Raw genomic sequence first — 15,738 nt, 5'->3', positions numbered from 1 at the left:
TTTGTGCTGCAAACATGCGGCAGAATAGTGAGAACAACAAAAAAATAACCCAGTCAAATAATCCCCATGACCCGGTTGTGGAGAGGAGACTGGATAATATACAAGGCCTAAAGGCCATGGCACACCAATTCAATGCACCACCAGAAGAAACTGACTAAAAGACTAGGCTGTCTCTTTGGTGGGTTTAGCCTGTCTATGAGACTCAACATTCTGTGGCAGACTGGTTATGGAATAATTAATCAGTTATAATCTAAAACTTAACCTAACTAAGTTTAAGTATTTTTGTGAGCTGGTTGCCAGGGCAGAACAGTAGATATAGGTTACAGTTTAAGAAAATAACATTGAAACAAATGTACATTTACTGACAACCTACTTTATTGTTTCTGTCAATGATTTGCTCATAAACTTAGCTGAAGAGAGGATGACCTCGACTAGTGCACTAAGGAAAAACATTCTGCAGTCTAGTGGACAGAGGAGTTGAAACCCATTGGTTGTGGTATCTTTGTTGAGTTCCTGTCTTAGGTAATTTTTACATCTATGTTGTCTTAATTTCTACTCTCAAAGAAACTGAACGGGATCTTCAATAGTTGTCCAATGCTGAGGAGACCCTTAATATATTGGTATAGTGATCCTTTTTATAATGTCTACTGCTGCCATTTTGACTGTTTACTTGTATTGGCTAGTCACTACTGACCTATTGGAATGTGGGGTAAGAAAGAAAGCAGAATGAAAGTCTAGCTTACATGATTCGGGTGACATAAAAATACCTTATACAAAGGCTGCTACACATCTAACTGGCAGGCACACAGTTCACCAGGTTTTCAACATGTAGTGAATCATGGAACTCACATTACAACTGGCAACTGAAGTCAAACTGGGAAACTGCCATTTGAGCTCCCTGCTTGCTCACCAATTGCAGATGGCTCCCCATGGGAAGAACAGTCAGTGGTGAAGTGGCGCTAGTGGTGGGGTTGGGGGTAGGGAGATGCAGCTGTCCCCATTTGGCTGGGTAAACAGTTGCGGGGTCTAATTTGTCCGACACCTCCACAAAAGAGGGGTTGTAACTCTATCGGCAGTTGACCTACTGTACTGCCCTTAGTGAGAACTGCAGAGCAAGCCCTTTTGAAAAGCCTGCTGAGGAAACGTCCCAGTGAGCAGCATGTTGACCAAAAGGCATGGGGCTGAGTACCTCCCTTAGAGCCTGTCCTTTCATTCAAAGATCCGATTTCCTCTACATCACAGAAGCCATGTCGGCTTGATTTTATCTCTGCTGCTGAGTATAAAAAGGAAAACAATAAGAAAACAAAAACTACTAAATACTGAATATTTTCAATTCAATGAAATTATTCTGAATTGCTTTAATTAAATGGTCTAATCTAGTTTATACATCTAAATGTTAGAGAGCACCATCTATGCATACACTGGAGACGAGCACACTTAGCCCTAATCAGTCATGGATAACCAAGATCTAACAGTGCCTGAATAGAAATGGTGACAAGGAAAACCACCACAGCACTGCATTCTGTTGTTCTTCTGTTGCACACTGTCTTATTGGAATTGATCTAGTGTTAAAGCTGCTTAGTTACTCGGGTGATGTGAGCAGAATATCAAAACATTAATCTCAACATCAGTGAACAATTCAGATGGCCTAATTCCTCAACACAATATCGTTGTTTGAAGAACCATGAAAAAAAGAAAGTATTCCCACCTCCTTCACAACACACTCAACAACACCACTGTGCAAAAAGTCACAGGGGTATGCCACAGAGAAAGCTGACAGAGTCGTCAGCAGATTATAAAGATATTTTGTGGCACCTACCATGAACAGCCCAATAATTTACTGTGGCAGAGTAATAACCCAATTGAATGTGCAGAGTCTGACCAGGATGCAATTTTTCTCTCCCTGCTGGTTAAAGACAGGTCCCTTCCAAAGAGCCACACAGTAACATCCATGTAATTGGATTGTGTGCTTGAGCTGGTTACCAAAATAGAAATGCACAGGGCTGCTCCAGGTGATGGGAATCAGGAGCCTGTGGGTCAGCCAGCATCAATCTCAACAAATGTCAATACAGGTACATCTTACTTCGTAACCAAGTGGGAATCTGGGCTTAAAAAAAACAAGCTTTTAAAAAAGAGCAGCCTGTTTAAATGTCCTTAGTGTGCATGAAGACAGTTCTAAATACAGTAATGAATAAAATAGCTTTTGTATCAGACACAAAATGTGTTCAAACGAGTCCTGTACCCGACCCTAAAATTAATTTGCGATGCTTAATAGACATTTCCAATTGACTTAACACTGATCCGGCATGTGTAGGGATGTAAATTTGCATCGGAGGTTTCGTGAAAATTTAATAACCATGTATTTTGTCTACATTTTACAATAAGATATTTTGCAGTTAACCAAATATCAACACCACCTAACTGATGGAGGAAATTGGAAAAAAAATACCACATTGGCAGCAGTTAGATAGGAAAGTCCTATCTTTAGGGTCTGACAAATTGCCAGATCGATTTTTTTTCTTCTGTGCTCAAAAAGGAACTCGGCAGTGACAAGAGCAGTTCCATTTACAGCTTCAGTCCCCATGGCATTCAGACACGATTCCTGAATAATTTCAAGAGATGATCTCTTGCCTGAACAGCTTTATTCTTCTATCTGTCCTTTAATGTCCTGTTCTTCATTTTACTTTCATATTCTTTCATTCTGGCCACCTAACTTTCAATGACTATAAAGGAAAACACTAACCAAGTTTCTATGCTTGGAGGTAAGAGTAAATTGAGTCAGGCAACCACACAACCAGACAGCCATGAACAGAAGTGCCTTTTACATTTAAATGTTCTTTCCTGTGCTTGTTCACATGTCCACAAAACAGAGGTTGAGTAAACAAACAAGGTTGATGTGAAAAAATTCACATCAACCTCAAACATCAGCATCCTAGGGCCTGCACCTAGGGCCTGCACCTAGGGCCTGCACCTAGGGCCTGCACCTAGTCTACTGGTAGGAAACATAATAGTCCGGTAATAGGTCACAGAATAGTGGATGCTTATTGAAGCATCCTGGGCATAGGTGGCATTGGAGATGTGCCATTGTGCCCAGTCTCCAACATGGCACTGTCCCTTGCAAAAAATAACACATAATGGTGCTTTGCTGCAACCAAGTTTTAAATTAGTCTAACAACCAAAAAGGTGAACAGGCAGAATATCTGCTAACATATCAGTTCTCTAGAGAGCTGTTGGCCAACTATGATAAATGTAGCTTGTTTTTATCAAGATTACTGAATCTTATCTTGGATTCTGATCTCTATTACTATTTTATTATCAGGTTGTCTTTTGTGTCCAAAGAGGCTTCCAAACCATGTTTCCATCTCTAACATTCAGCATCTAGCCTGATGACACTAGGACAAACCTAACAAACTAACAAAACACTGATGCCAACTGAGACCAAATGAATGTAGAACATCACATATGATGGAATTTAACAAATTATTTTGGTCAGACCCAAACAATGAAAGTGATTTATGAAAAGGGAGGAGATTAAATCCCTAGTAAAGCCATAGCCAGAGGATTACTCTGATTACTCTACCTCACATATACACATTACGAAAGCAATAAAGTTCAACACACAATTAGACAAGCACCTTAGTTTAACAGAATGTCAGCATTCCCAACACCTGTCGAGAAACAGGCCAATGGAATCCTAATTAGTCTACCTGGCCAGATAGCTAGCTACCTATATTGGCTGGACAAGTAAAACCATCTAATTTAATGGTGGGTAATTGTGAAGACAGTTATCAAGCTAAGATTCACTACCATTAGGTTGAGGGTATATGCATTGACATTCTTTGTATCCACCACTGGCACTAATATTTTCATACACATTTGCATATTCCTCTTTGTATAGCTCCAGTAAACACAGCCACACACATCCTATGGGGAATCCAAGCTATTTTTCCTTTTTTTTTTTTTACGACATAGTTAAGGCGGCAGGCGTGTGTTGCTTAGGCGACCGCCTTAACTGAAAGTGCTGCGGGAAACCCTGTTACATGCTTAGTAGTTATGCTTTTTTTTAAGGATTTTTAACATATTTAAATATAACCTTTAAAATTTAAGTATAAACTGCTTTCAAAAGATAGTCCAGGCATTGTGCAGTATATTGAAAGACAGCTAATTTAATTCAAGACAAATTAAAAATAAGAACTAGATTCTAGTACATTAGTCTCGTAAGCCACTATGTGTCCCAGTAGAGGGTCACATTTAAGGGTACTGGGACAGATAATGTGAGCCAGAGTATTATCTATTGATAATGTCAATAGAAAGATCTCACTACTTACTTCTTCTCCATCATTCTCACTTTGATACACAAATTACTGTGCAAATACACCTTAAATGAACTACTCTACAACGTGGAGATTTTGCCTGCCAATTTGGGGTTTTCACGACCAATGTGCCCAATTTAAATGTGATAGCATAATCTTATGAAGCATTCTGTTTGTGGGTCTGTGTGTATACAAGCTAAAATGACTTTCATTTTGTAATTAGCCAAGAATTACGCATTAGTGAATAGGCCTACATCTCTCAAAAACAATGTTGACGGAAATAAGGGAGAACAGTGAAATGTTGCTCGGAATCTTATACTAGACATTTTTAAGTGCAGCTTTTCATTGAGAAGGAGACTAGCTGTGTATGTCTGAAGACTTGCTGACGTAATGACGCTGAAATGTTCAGGTACAGTAAAATCCCAAGGTCTGCATGGCCAAAAACAGAACTTGGTATGACACAGTGCCCATTTCAACAACAAGCTTTATATCATGTGTACAAACATTCAAAAGAGAAAATTACGTGGATGATAGGGGAAAATGATCTGACTGGACACAAACACAGTTTACAATGTTGTATTTGCTACAATTGCACAACCGAGTCGTCCGTCTTTCTTTAGTCAACTCCATCATCCACTGCTAGCCAACAGCATTGATAAAAACAAATTAAAAGAATCTAGATATTTTGTGTAGCCTACCATCTCAAGTAACCAGTACCATTTTGATGTCTGTCAATTCAACTATGCCTTGCAAATCAGGTGTGTATGCAGGATTTTGCTTTTTTATCCACACCTGTATACCATTAAATATGAACAAAGTGCTAACAATGACGCTCTTGGATTGCTCATGTTGTTCTCACCACCTATAGGTATACAACAAGTTTCAATCAATAAAAAAGGATGAAAGGAGAAACAGGTCCCTCCGAGTACATTGTCCATGCAACATGCCCTTAACACAAAAATACTAAAACAAATTAATAGTTTGATTTAAGCTATTCATGTCATCTTGACCAAACCTTGCAAGTCTACATTGTAGCCCTTTTCTTTCACATTTAGGTACCCCTTATAGGGACTTCAAGTCACCATAAGTCTCCCCAGTGTTTTCACATCCCAGACTTGCGTTACCTGTATGTGTACATCATGAGTATGTCATCAACTGGAGCAGTGGCATGAGATGATTGGAGTTTTACTTAATCCTTTGTAAAGCTTTCTACCAATATACAACTACTTTCAAATACTTACAGCTCCAAAACACATGCTGGAAATCCCCTTGATTAATTTGAGGCACTGCCAGCCAACTACTCACAACATACCTTAGCCGACCTCCAATTGAAAATGGCTAACCCAAGTGTTATAACACTTGTACCAAAACCTACATTTGTTGGCCTCTTCAGTGGTGATGTGGTGTGTCTGCATCAAAAATATATAATTAACAATTCTGCTCAAATGCTATCCACAAGGAACATAGGACTTCCAGAGTTAAACTTTGGGGATTTTCAACGAGCTCATGGGGAGTATTTTCCAACATTTCAATAATTTGTTGGCTAATTGGATGAATTCTATCTTCGTTCTGGGTCACTACCAAGAAGCCTGAAGCCCATGTCCTAAAACAGCTCAATGGACTCAAGACGTGCTCCACAATGAGAAGTCACAATTTAATCACTTGGTTCATATACCAAGTTAGGTCATCTAATGTATAATTTTTTACCAAAAACCTGACATTTCCAGCTACATTAGATATAACTTGTTTGGTGATAAGTAAACAAGGGAACTCTAACATTACGTTTAAAGCTTTTCTTGTTTTCAGGCATTGTGCTCGGTAGCAAGCTAGTACGGTTTGGGATAGGCTTGTTAGCCAGTTAGCTAGCTACAATAATAGTACAATATGCAAAGCTAGCTAGTAGCATTCTAATTTTAACTATACCAGAGTTTGAATCTTCATAGAAATCCTATGTTGAAAACCATTTTACATTGAGAGCATTGGTAGTGATTCGGAATATGCTAACCTTATTGAACTTGCTTTCTGCAATGAACTTTTGGAAAACGCGTTAGCATGTTATTTCGAACAATGAGATCGGAGGCAAAGCCAAAGTAGACACAAACTGCATGGCTTGCTAGCTAGCTTCCTCCTAGTGTGCTAAGCTAACTAGCTAGATAGCAACAAAAAAAGCTTGCTAGCTAGCTAGCCCTCCTTGGCAGCTTCAGAGCTAGTAGTGCTAGCAGTGGACCAAAAACAACAACGGGATATTTAAGACAACTCTTACCCCTCTTACTAATTCCGATGCGTCGTCTCGTTATGTACACTCCATAGATAAAGATGACTGGAAGTTATTCACGAAAATCTGGTCAAATTCTGTCAAAATCAGCCTTAATGCCCAAGGACCAATGCACTCCACAAGAAATCCAACGAAACGGCAAGGGAAGGAGAGGCCAGCAATTCACTGGACTCCTGCCGTCATACTTCCCCGTTCCAAATAGAACATACCAGCTCAAGTGGACATCTTTAAGTTAAATTTAACATGCTATAAAGATTTTTTTCTTGCTTCATTGCATAATTAATCCAACATAGAACGACCGATTCCAACCCAGGATCATTCCTCAGCCTTCGATGTGTCCTTCCGTGCACAGTCTTGTTGGTTGCTCGCAGCTATCTCCTTCAGTAGAGATTGATACAATGTAACCAACAAGCAGAGCGCGCGGTTGGGAAATCCAGGACAAATGTTCTACTCGGATTGAACTGTCAGAAGGGGCGCGTTCGAGTAAAAAGAGACGGAACTGGATCGTAAAAGGGACTGTGATTTTGGCACTGATGATGACTAAGGAAAATCTACAACAACTTCCCTTCATAAGTAATTTCTTAATGTTCAACTAAATATTTTACAGAAGATAATTTTGATGCACGATCTTAGTTGTCGTATGGCTTTAAATGTAGCCTAAACATGCTTTCAGTAAATTCGTATTTAATATGAGAAATGCCTTCTTCTTCTTTAAATGTGCTCAATAAATTAAATTGAACTTGAACTTGAACTTCTAGATTAATGCAATCGGAATTTAACCTCAGATTTCCTTATTTTCATGGATGTTTTCCAGTTACACGTTTTTATTTTATTTTGACCCCTGTAGCATGTGTGCTTGTTTCAATTTAATGTGCAGGTTACTGTAGGCTATATTAGCCACCTACAATCACAAGCAGATAATATTTTTTAGACTCTTAGACATGATTAGACATCCGCTGTGGTAGATTTGTTGTCACGGTTAGAAAGAGGAACTATTTCCATGTGGATCTTGTAACATACTATCACTATCTATCACATTCACCCCCAATCACTTATTTGTTTTGAGGAGTAGTGAGAATGTGGGATTTTTTTCTTCAAGCAAACATACGAATACATTTGAATTTTGAGTTGATCTTTATATTTCAACAGACCATTCACTAAGTTACCCGAATTGTGTTTAAACATCATGGCTGGGTCTAACTGTTCATGGTGAGATATACAAAACATCTACTTCACTAAAGTAAGGTGGCAATTTTAACAACAGGTCTGTGCTCAACATAAACCGATGTAGCAAAATTAATTAGTGGAATGGTGTCTTCCTTCGGGTCTTAATTCTCTGTTTGAAGGTCAGGTCAATAAAAGATCACGTGAAACTTGAATAATAAATCCTGTGGACAAGCTGAGTCTATTAGACACATTTCAAGAATTGTGACTTTTTCGTAGAATGGTGCAAAATATTCACAGTTTCCTAAAGCACCACCGATAAACTATCATGTTTACCCACTTCAAACGTGGTTGTGGCAGCTTAAAGAGATTCTCTCTCAGCTGGTTTCCCCGGCAACAAGAATATGATAATGTTGCCTTTGACATGACAGAAGGAATCATCTCACTAACAAACAGAGACAACAGGCATAGGGAGGACAGAAGGGGGAGCTGAATTAATGGTCTCATTTTCACACAGAGGGAGAAGCAGCAGCCAGTCCCTGTCCTCCTTCTTTCCATTACCTCCATGCGATTCCGCTGGCAGAAACACTCATGGCTCCCCAAGGGAGCAGCCAGCCTCCATCGGAAAGCTAAATAACAGTGAGTGGGCACAGTGGGAAGAGAGATCACTGATGAATGGGTCTTCTAGTCAGAGGCTTCAAACAGAGTCCCTGTGTCAGAGTGACAGTGGTATGCCAGCCGTAACCCAAAATGAACAAGCAGTGTCCAAAACATGTATTTCCATTCACGCAAAAATGACTATACCTAATCAATCAGTCATTTGGAATAATCAAGTCAGCTGGCTTGATTCGTTTTGTATCCTTTATCACTCTATGTCAAGTGTAAAAGTTCAGTATGTAAAGTACTTGAATGATGTTTCAAGTTCATTATGTCATTCAAGTCATGTTATTTAAATACCAGGGAAAATACTGTTAAGTTCTGTATATGTTTTTGTTGTTGTCTTTGGCCTGACTGACAATTTTAATTTGACAACTGAAATCATAAAATGCACAGCAACATGTAATGTGTAATGTCTTGGCTCAGTAGAATACTTCAGTATTCCTTAAGGATGTGTCAACTCAAGAGAAACACCATTCTTCCATGACTGAAATTTTTTAAAACAATCTGGCAGTTTGAAGAAAAGAAGAAAAAAGACACAAACCACATACTTTACTTTATCTCTCTGACAGCTGTGAAAAATAAAGGACTCCTGAGGATGATCATTTCACAGAGATGTTTCACAACCATTTCACTGTGCGTCTCCTCCTGTGTCTCTCCCCTTCAACTAAATAGCACCACTTATGCTAGCAATCATTCTGGTGATAAAAAAAAATAACAACATAATATACAAATATGCTATAACCATACTAGCCTACCTCTTCCTGTACGATCCCTTTCCCTAAGAGAATAGAAGCCTTGAGGTTACCTTTTTCAGGTTTTCAAGAGCTGAGAAGTCTGGTAGCTTGATGACATATCAGAAAAATACCTCTACCGAACCCGATGGGTTCTCAAAGTGGAGAAATTTAAGTGACTTGTTGGGGCAGATTCTTTCACAACTATAGCAAAATAGCATTCATAAAGACAGAAATAAATCATTTTAAGATTAAAAATTCAATATTGGTACTTGAGTTTACATTCTGCACATTCATCTGAGATTATGTTTTCTTTATATTTGTGTACCTTTAGCTTGACTTTTATTGCTGATACTTTTGTCTTTATCATAAAGTAGGATTACACAATTTCCAGAATTGCCCTATTGATACATTGGACTATTGTTCTGGAGTTTTCATTTGAGTAACTAAGATAAATATGTTAAGTGGAAAATTGATCACTAATCAATAGATCTTTTGAATTGTCTGACAACAAAACCAATTCCATGCATTTGGTATGAATAATGCATCTAGTTAGACAATAGCAGCCAACCACAAGTATAGATAATGGTATCCTACCTAGCTCAGTTCTACCCTTGAGGACAAAAAAATCTGATCGCCACCTGTCTTTCTTGTGAAGACACAATATGTTGTATATACTGTTTTCTCATCTCAATTTTACACACTTAGCTTGAGGGAACCAGGCTTTCAGAAGTTCACATGCTTCACTTCCTCCAACCATCTATGGCTTAGACCCCCTGACTAACCAAAGCCAACGAGTCATGAGCCAAACCGCAGGCTCTGTAGATGAACACAGGAGATGGCATGCCTCTGCTGCCGACAGGACTTCTGCTCTACTTAACAGCGATGCATGCCTGGTCTTACATCAAAGAATCTGTGGCACACCCTATACACAGGCAACCATGGGTGTTATGAGGACGTTCCATGTACAATACCTAATAGAAGATATTGAAGAAGACATACAACCGTATGACGGTATCGGTGTTCTTGCAAGTTATGGAAGCATGATTTTAGTTTACCTTAATTTACCTTACCATAAAATTATTGTTTTTGTTGTTGTTTTACAACAATGTACATCCCCCTTGCAAAAGTGAAATTTGTTGTTTTAATGTATTTCATTGAACAAACGGTCAACACCGAGCAGAAATGTACTTCCTCGAAGATTGGGTGGTTTCCGATCCCAGATTGTGTGTGTTTTTGTGTGTGGGGGGATGTTCACCAATTAACCCTTGCAGGGGGCCAAGCAGAAGCAACTGCTCTGAGTACTCTTGTTTGGTTCAAGTCACGTACATTCTACTTTTATCTGGAAATTGTATTAGACAACATGGACAACAATGGAAATCTAATGTACAACATTACATTTGTTTCCATTTCCTGTTTAAATATGTAGTCTTTGTGCTGCATTGGAATGAATAAAACTGGACACTAAACCAGGCAGTGGTCATGCGTATACCAATTTTTAAGGGGGCTGGACAATGGCCCCATTTTCAGTGATTCAAGTACACTTATTATTGTTTCCCAACCATTAGAGTAAGAAAAGAATACGGCTATTGTGAAGTAGTGTAGCTATCAAGGCAGTTTCTGCAAGGACAGAGGGAGTGGGAGAAAGAGCCCTGAGGAAGCTAGCGTGATTGAGAAACAGGAAGAGCTGCTGTTGCTCGCATACCATCCGTGAGAGTTCATTCTATTTGGAGTGAGTGCAGTTCTTTCACATTCAAATGTATCTCACAAAGCCTTTTGTGCCCATAATTAGATCTCAGTCATTTACGCGTGAAAAATGTCAACAAATGATATACGGCATGTTTATTTAAACATGGTTAGAGAAAATTGCAAATGCTTGATTGTCGGGCTAACACAAACAATCTGTTTGTCTGAACTTGCTGTCTGTTCTCTTCCAGTGAAATGTCCAGAACTGGGGGAGGAGGGAATAAGGGCCACCCACAGGGCAAGAAGCTGTCATCATTGATTCACAGAGGCTGAATTTCACAAATTCTTGAACACCCCTTCAGGAAAACACCTTTTGTGGGGGAACTTCACAAAGGAGAGCACTTACACGCACTGGGTGGCTGATATGACTGTGAGTATTGCTGCAATTAGGTGGTCTCATGCTGAATGCTGCAGAGCAGGGTTTTGTTGGCTAATCTGCAACTCAAACAAGGGTAAATCTTTGCCAATCAATGGAATTACAATGCCAGGCATGGGGATACACAAAAACACAATGGCATTTGATGGGCTGTACTGGAGATTCGTGCAACGTTGTCCAAATCACATTCAAGTACACCCTTGGGCAGGAAACAGTCAAAACATTTGAATTGAGATATACAGACCACATCTCAAGCAGCTATACCACAGTTACAATGTTGTGGCAAATAACTCAACTGAGTCTGTTTTGACACAAGACTTTTGACAACTTTTGTATGAGCTTGAAGGTTAAAGTGGCAAAACCACACTGAATCAAATATAATAAATGGCTCCAGGGCTTCCAGCTTACCCAGGCTCAGTCTCTGTATGGAGTCATGGTGTTCATTTGGCTCCTTTGTTCATTTCTCACTGAGGTAAAGACGCTGCTGTCACCAAGAGGACTCTCAATCACACCAAGGCCTGGAATCCAAGAGGCCTGCCTTTGACAGCCATTGTTGCAGAAATAATGAACAGGGAACAGGGACTTAATCGCTCTTATGGCCAATTGGTACTTTATAGTCACCAGAGAAATGGCATGTCCTAGCCTTTGCTGCCTCATTAAACCAAGAAAGGGGATCAACACATTTCGATATTAAAGAATGAGTGTATATGGCAGTAAAAGGCAAAAACAAATTGAAGATATTTTATTTTTATTAATGAAGAAAATACAGCTGCTCAAGGCAATGTAATTTGGCAAAATATTTGCTTGATTTTTTAATATGGTTCCACTGTCACTTTCTTTAACTGTAAAACCCCTGATTAGATGTGGCTGGCTTTGAAGCAGTTATACATGCTAGTCCATCCTGATGAAAACACAAGGGACAGACAGATGATTTGGAATCTGAAGTTCTCTTTCTGTCAACCTCCGTCTCGTCTCCAGCTGTGACTGCCTACGCAATCTCACTCCATCTCACTCTTCTCCTCCTCTGTCTCTCAGAATTCACACTGCTGCCGATGGAACCAGCCCCTTTTTGGCACCCTGGTGGTGTTGGCTCTCCAGCTTCCCTGTGTGTTTGAGAGGGGGGGGGAAATAAGGGGAGAGGGGAAGGGAGGAGGGAAGAGAGAGGAGGAAGGGATGAATCAAAGTACCATCAAAGGGACAGTGTGACCTTTCTGAGGGCTCAAGGCCCACTGATTAGAGGCGGCCTCAGCAGATAGGCGAGACAGAGGGGGGGTTGGCTAGAGAAAAGGCCAGAGAGGTTGTTTATCCTACTGCTAACAGAGATTAACCCCTTGTCTTTAGCTGTAGGGACGTTAATCCATGTCTTTCAGCCAGGCAGATGTATCTTCTAAACTATGATGCTAAGAAATTCAGAGACACTCGTCTATGATATTGACATGAAGCTGTAGCAGTAGTACTAATGAGCTTTGTTTAGGAAATTTCCTGTAAATTGTAGGAATAATTTGACAGCCTGGGAAAGAGGAGATAAGAGGTGACACAGTCCACTCATTCAAAATGTATAAGAGTGTTATACAAACTTTTTATTTAATTATAAATTAGAGTTTGGATAGCATATAGTCATTTTCCATCTCCTGAATTGAATTGATTGACTCGTGTTGTATTAACATATTACATTCAATGTACTATATTATACTATAATGTTGTTCCTATAGCTTTGAATAATTTTGTAATTGGTATTTTTATCAGCAAAATGCATGGAAAAACATGTTCTACTAAGTGATTCATACACAAGGAGATTATAGCTGAAATATAAATATAAACTTTTGCTTGGTCTTTAGCTTAGACAATAAAACTTGGCAAGCTGTTCTAGTGCCTTGCTCCACTGCAGGAAACCTGAGGACTTTTTTGTAGCTGTTTATCTTACAGGAGCGGCTTTACTTTCCTGGCCTTTCAGCCACCTTATGTAACACTTAACGAATCGCTTAGCAAGCCATCTTTTTGGGAGTAATGCCAAGATCTGTAGTACACAGTTTAAACATAATGTCTTACTTAGAAATATGTTCTACGTATGAAAAGAGAAATATGTAAAACAAAATAGACTACAATAGGATCATTTATTTCAATGCTTTGTGTTTTCTTTTATTATCATAACGATAACAAATATAGAAGGAAGTTTGTTTAAAACATATTTTACATGAGGTAAACAAGGCAGATAAGAGATTACATTGTTTAATTGAGATTGATAGCGTTTATTGGCTCTCATATTTCTGTATCCTTTTTTTTTGAACCAATCAAAAACAATAGCGGAAGAACAACATAAATAGATGATTTCAGTTGCTTGCTGTGCTAACATTTAGTTTATGTCACATTTAAGCATAACCTACAAATGCAGAGAAAATGGAAACCCTGGTCAGTGACCTGGGTAAGCAAAATGGGTCAAGAGGGAGTGTAAACCCCAAACTCTATTAACCCATAGAGCACTGGGTTAATAATATCAGTTTATGTCTGCCCACAAACTTCAATTCCTGATATGGGTGATCTGTAAACTGCCCTACTTTTGTCACAGTCTTTGGTATGAACTGGAAAAGAAAGGAATTACAGGTATTGCATGTTTGTTTTGAATTGGTCAGACAAGTGGTCTGACCCACTTCAATATAGCAGGTACGACCCTTGTTCTCGGTGTGAAAGGGGCATTAGATGACCTGTGTGGAACCAGCTGTGAACAATTGAACACAATAATCTTGAACTTTAATTCCAAACTTTAGCTCTGACAATAGGTATTTTTCACTGGGGGAGTTAGGAAAAACATGATGTAAGTGTATCAGGCAGCGTTGGTGGTTGTCACTTCTGTTTGCTATCCATCTCATCGCATTAAGACTAAACTCTGAACCTGGGTAGTGGCAGTGTAAACAAGGTGTTAGAAAGGAGCACTGTTTGTTCATCATTTAAAATACTGTCTAAAATACTGTCAGTGTTTTCAGAAAGTGTTGTCAGTTATGCCTGGAGCAAAGCTTACACAGCAAAGGGAATGCATCTTGCTGTAGCCAGAAAAGGAGTGTGACTTATCCTGGTGAAAATGTAGGGGATCTAAAACGTGTTTACTGGTTTTAAGATGGACATCAAAACGGCTTACTTCTTTTATGTGTGATTGCAGAATATAGTACAAAAACATTCAACAATTTCAAAGTGCATTTAAATGTGTTATATTCTTTAATAGATAAACGTCCATATTCTGGAGACCATACTGCCAGTTACAATCTGCATTCAAAAACTCTCGAGCGTATTGAACAAAGATTAAATAATCAAGTGATATAAAATCCTAAAATAGATTAGGCCTATCAGGCCTTTCACCTCAATTGCTTTTACATCAAGCTCTCTGTTTATTCTTCAAAAATTTTGAAATGCATTAAATAGAGATAATAGTACTCCTCTCAAATGCTGGATTAAGGGCTGTGTTTTACCAGCAGGGATGATTGTTTCAAGGACGTGATAATGCCTGTTCAGACTGGTACAGTTAATAGCTCTGGATGTACTGAGCCATAGTCTTTTTGAGAAGGAGACAAACGATGGAGAGAGAAAGAAACAGTAAAGAGTGTGTGTGAGCATATTTGAGACACAGTGTGTGTCTGTGTGTGTGTGAGTGAGTGTGTTTATCAGGTGGACATCAAACAGATGCAAAGAGGGACCGGTATAGAGGGCAAGGAGCAAAAAGAGACTGAGAAAGACGGAGGCAGAAATACATACAGAATGAAAGGAGGAAAGGGAGAGATAGAAAGCCTGGCTCATCGATCGGTTGAGATAATTTCCCATTGATTGCTACTCTGTTTGGGGCCTGCTGTAGAGAGGTTTATTGCCCTCACAGTGCAGCTGGGGAGGGGGCTGTATAATAGGTGCAGGGTGTTCACAGAGGGCTAGCTCTCAATCATCAAGACAGTAAATACACTCCCCAGAGCATGTGCACACACACAGACGCACTGCCTGCCGGGCAGCACATTGACATGTAGCTATACCTCACTACTCTGACTATGGAAGTTTATTAGACTCTTTATTCAAATAGCAGTACACTTTTCAAATGGCAATTCAACTGCTAAGGCAGTGAATGTTGCAACAAGTTCTTCCGTCGCCATAATGCTGTTAGCAACGAAGCTGCGTCTGTTTTCCCCCCAAAACCCTACTCTGCCTCTGATTGGTTGGTACTTGTTACCTTTGTTGGCTAGATTAAGTTTCGGCTGCATTTCTCTCTATGACTGGGTTTTCAGTGCCAATCAACCAATCAGGAGCAGAGTAGGGATGGGTCTTACCCTGAATACGGGTGGGGACCCGCCTTGATGGGAGGACTGACAGATTGCATTCCCATTTGAATTTTGCCCCAAATAGAGCGTGATGACAATTAAATGGTAATGCAATTGACTGGGGGCCCTGTTTCGCTGCCACATTGAAATGTCATTTGAATAAAGAGTTAAAAAAACATTG

The 15,738-nt window shown here is 39.4% G+C and overlaps 2 protein-coding genes across 4 annotated transcripts in view; both read right to left on the bottom strand.

The window, feature by feature from the left end:
* The window catches only part of LOC124481548 (zinc finger protein 609-like), a 48,140-nt gene extending 41,131 nt beyond the window's left edge, over nt 1–7,009 (bottom strand). For all 3 annotated transcript variants that reach the window (XM_047041594.1, XM_047041593.1, XM_047041595.1), the window contains exon 1: nt 6,577–7,009. The gene's annotated coding sequence lies outside the window, so the exon portion shown is untranslated. The remainder of the gene's footprint in view (nt 1–6,576) is intronic.
* Nucleotides 7,010–11,999: 4,990 nt separating this feature from the next.
* The window catches only part of trip4 (thyroid hormone receptor interactor 4), a 39,687-nt gene continuing 35,948 nt past the window's right edge, over nt 12,000–15,738 (bottom strand). Inside the window, exon 13 of the mRNA XM_047041982.1 lies at nt 12,000–12,368. Within this exon, the coding sequence (XP_046897938.1) occupies nt 12,304–12,368 (65 nt within the window). The 3' untranslated portion in view covers nt 12,000–12,303. The remainder of the gene's footprint in view (nt 12,369–15,738) is intronic.

Source organism: Hypomesus transpacificus, chromosome 19, assembly GCF_021917145.1.
Source record: "Hypomesus transpacificus isolate Combined female chromosome 19, fHypTra1, whole genome shotgun sequence".
Classification (NCBI taxonomy): Eukaryota; Metazoa; Chordata; class Actinopteri; order Osmeriformes; family Osmeridae; genus Hypomesus; species Hypomesus transpacificus.
Note: the sequence above shows the minus strand (reverse complement) of the source record. Positions and strands in the feature narration are given on the sequence as shown.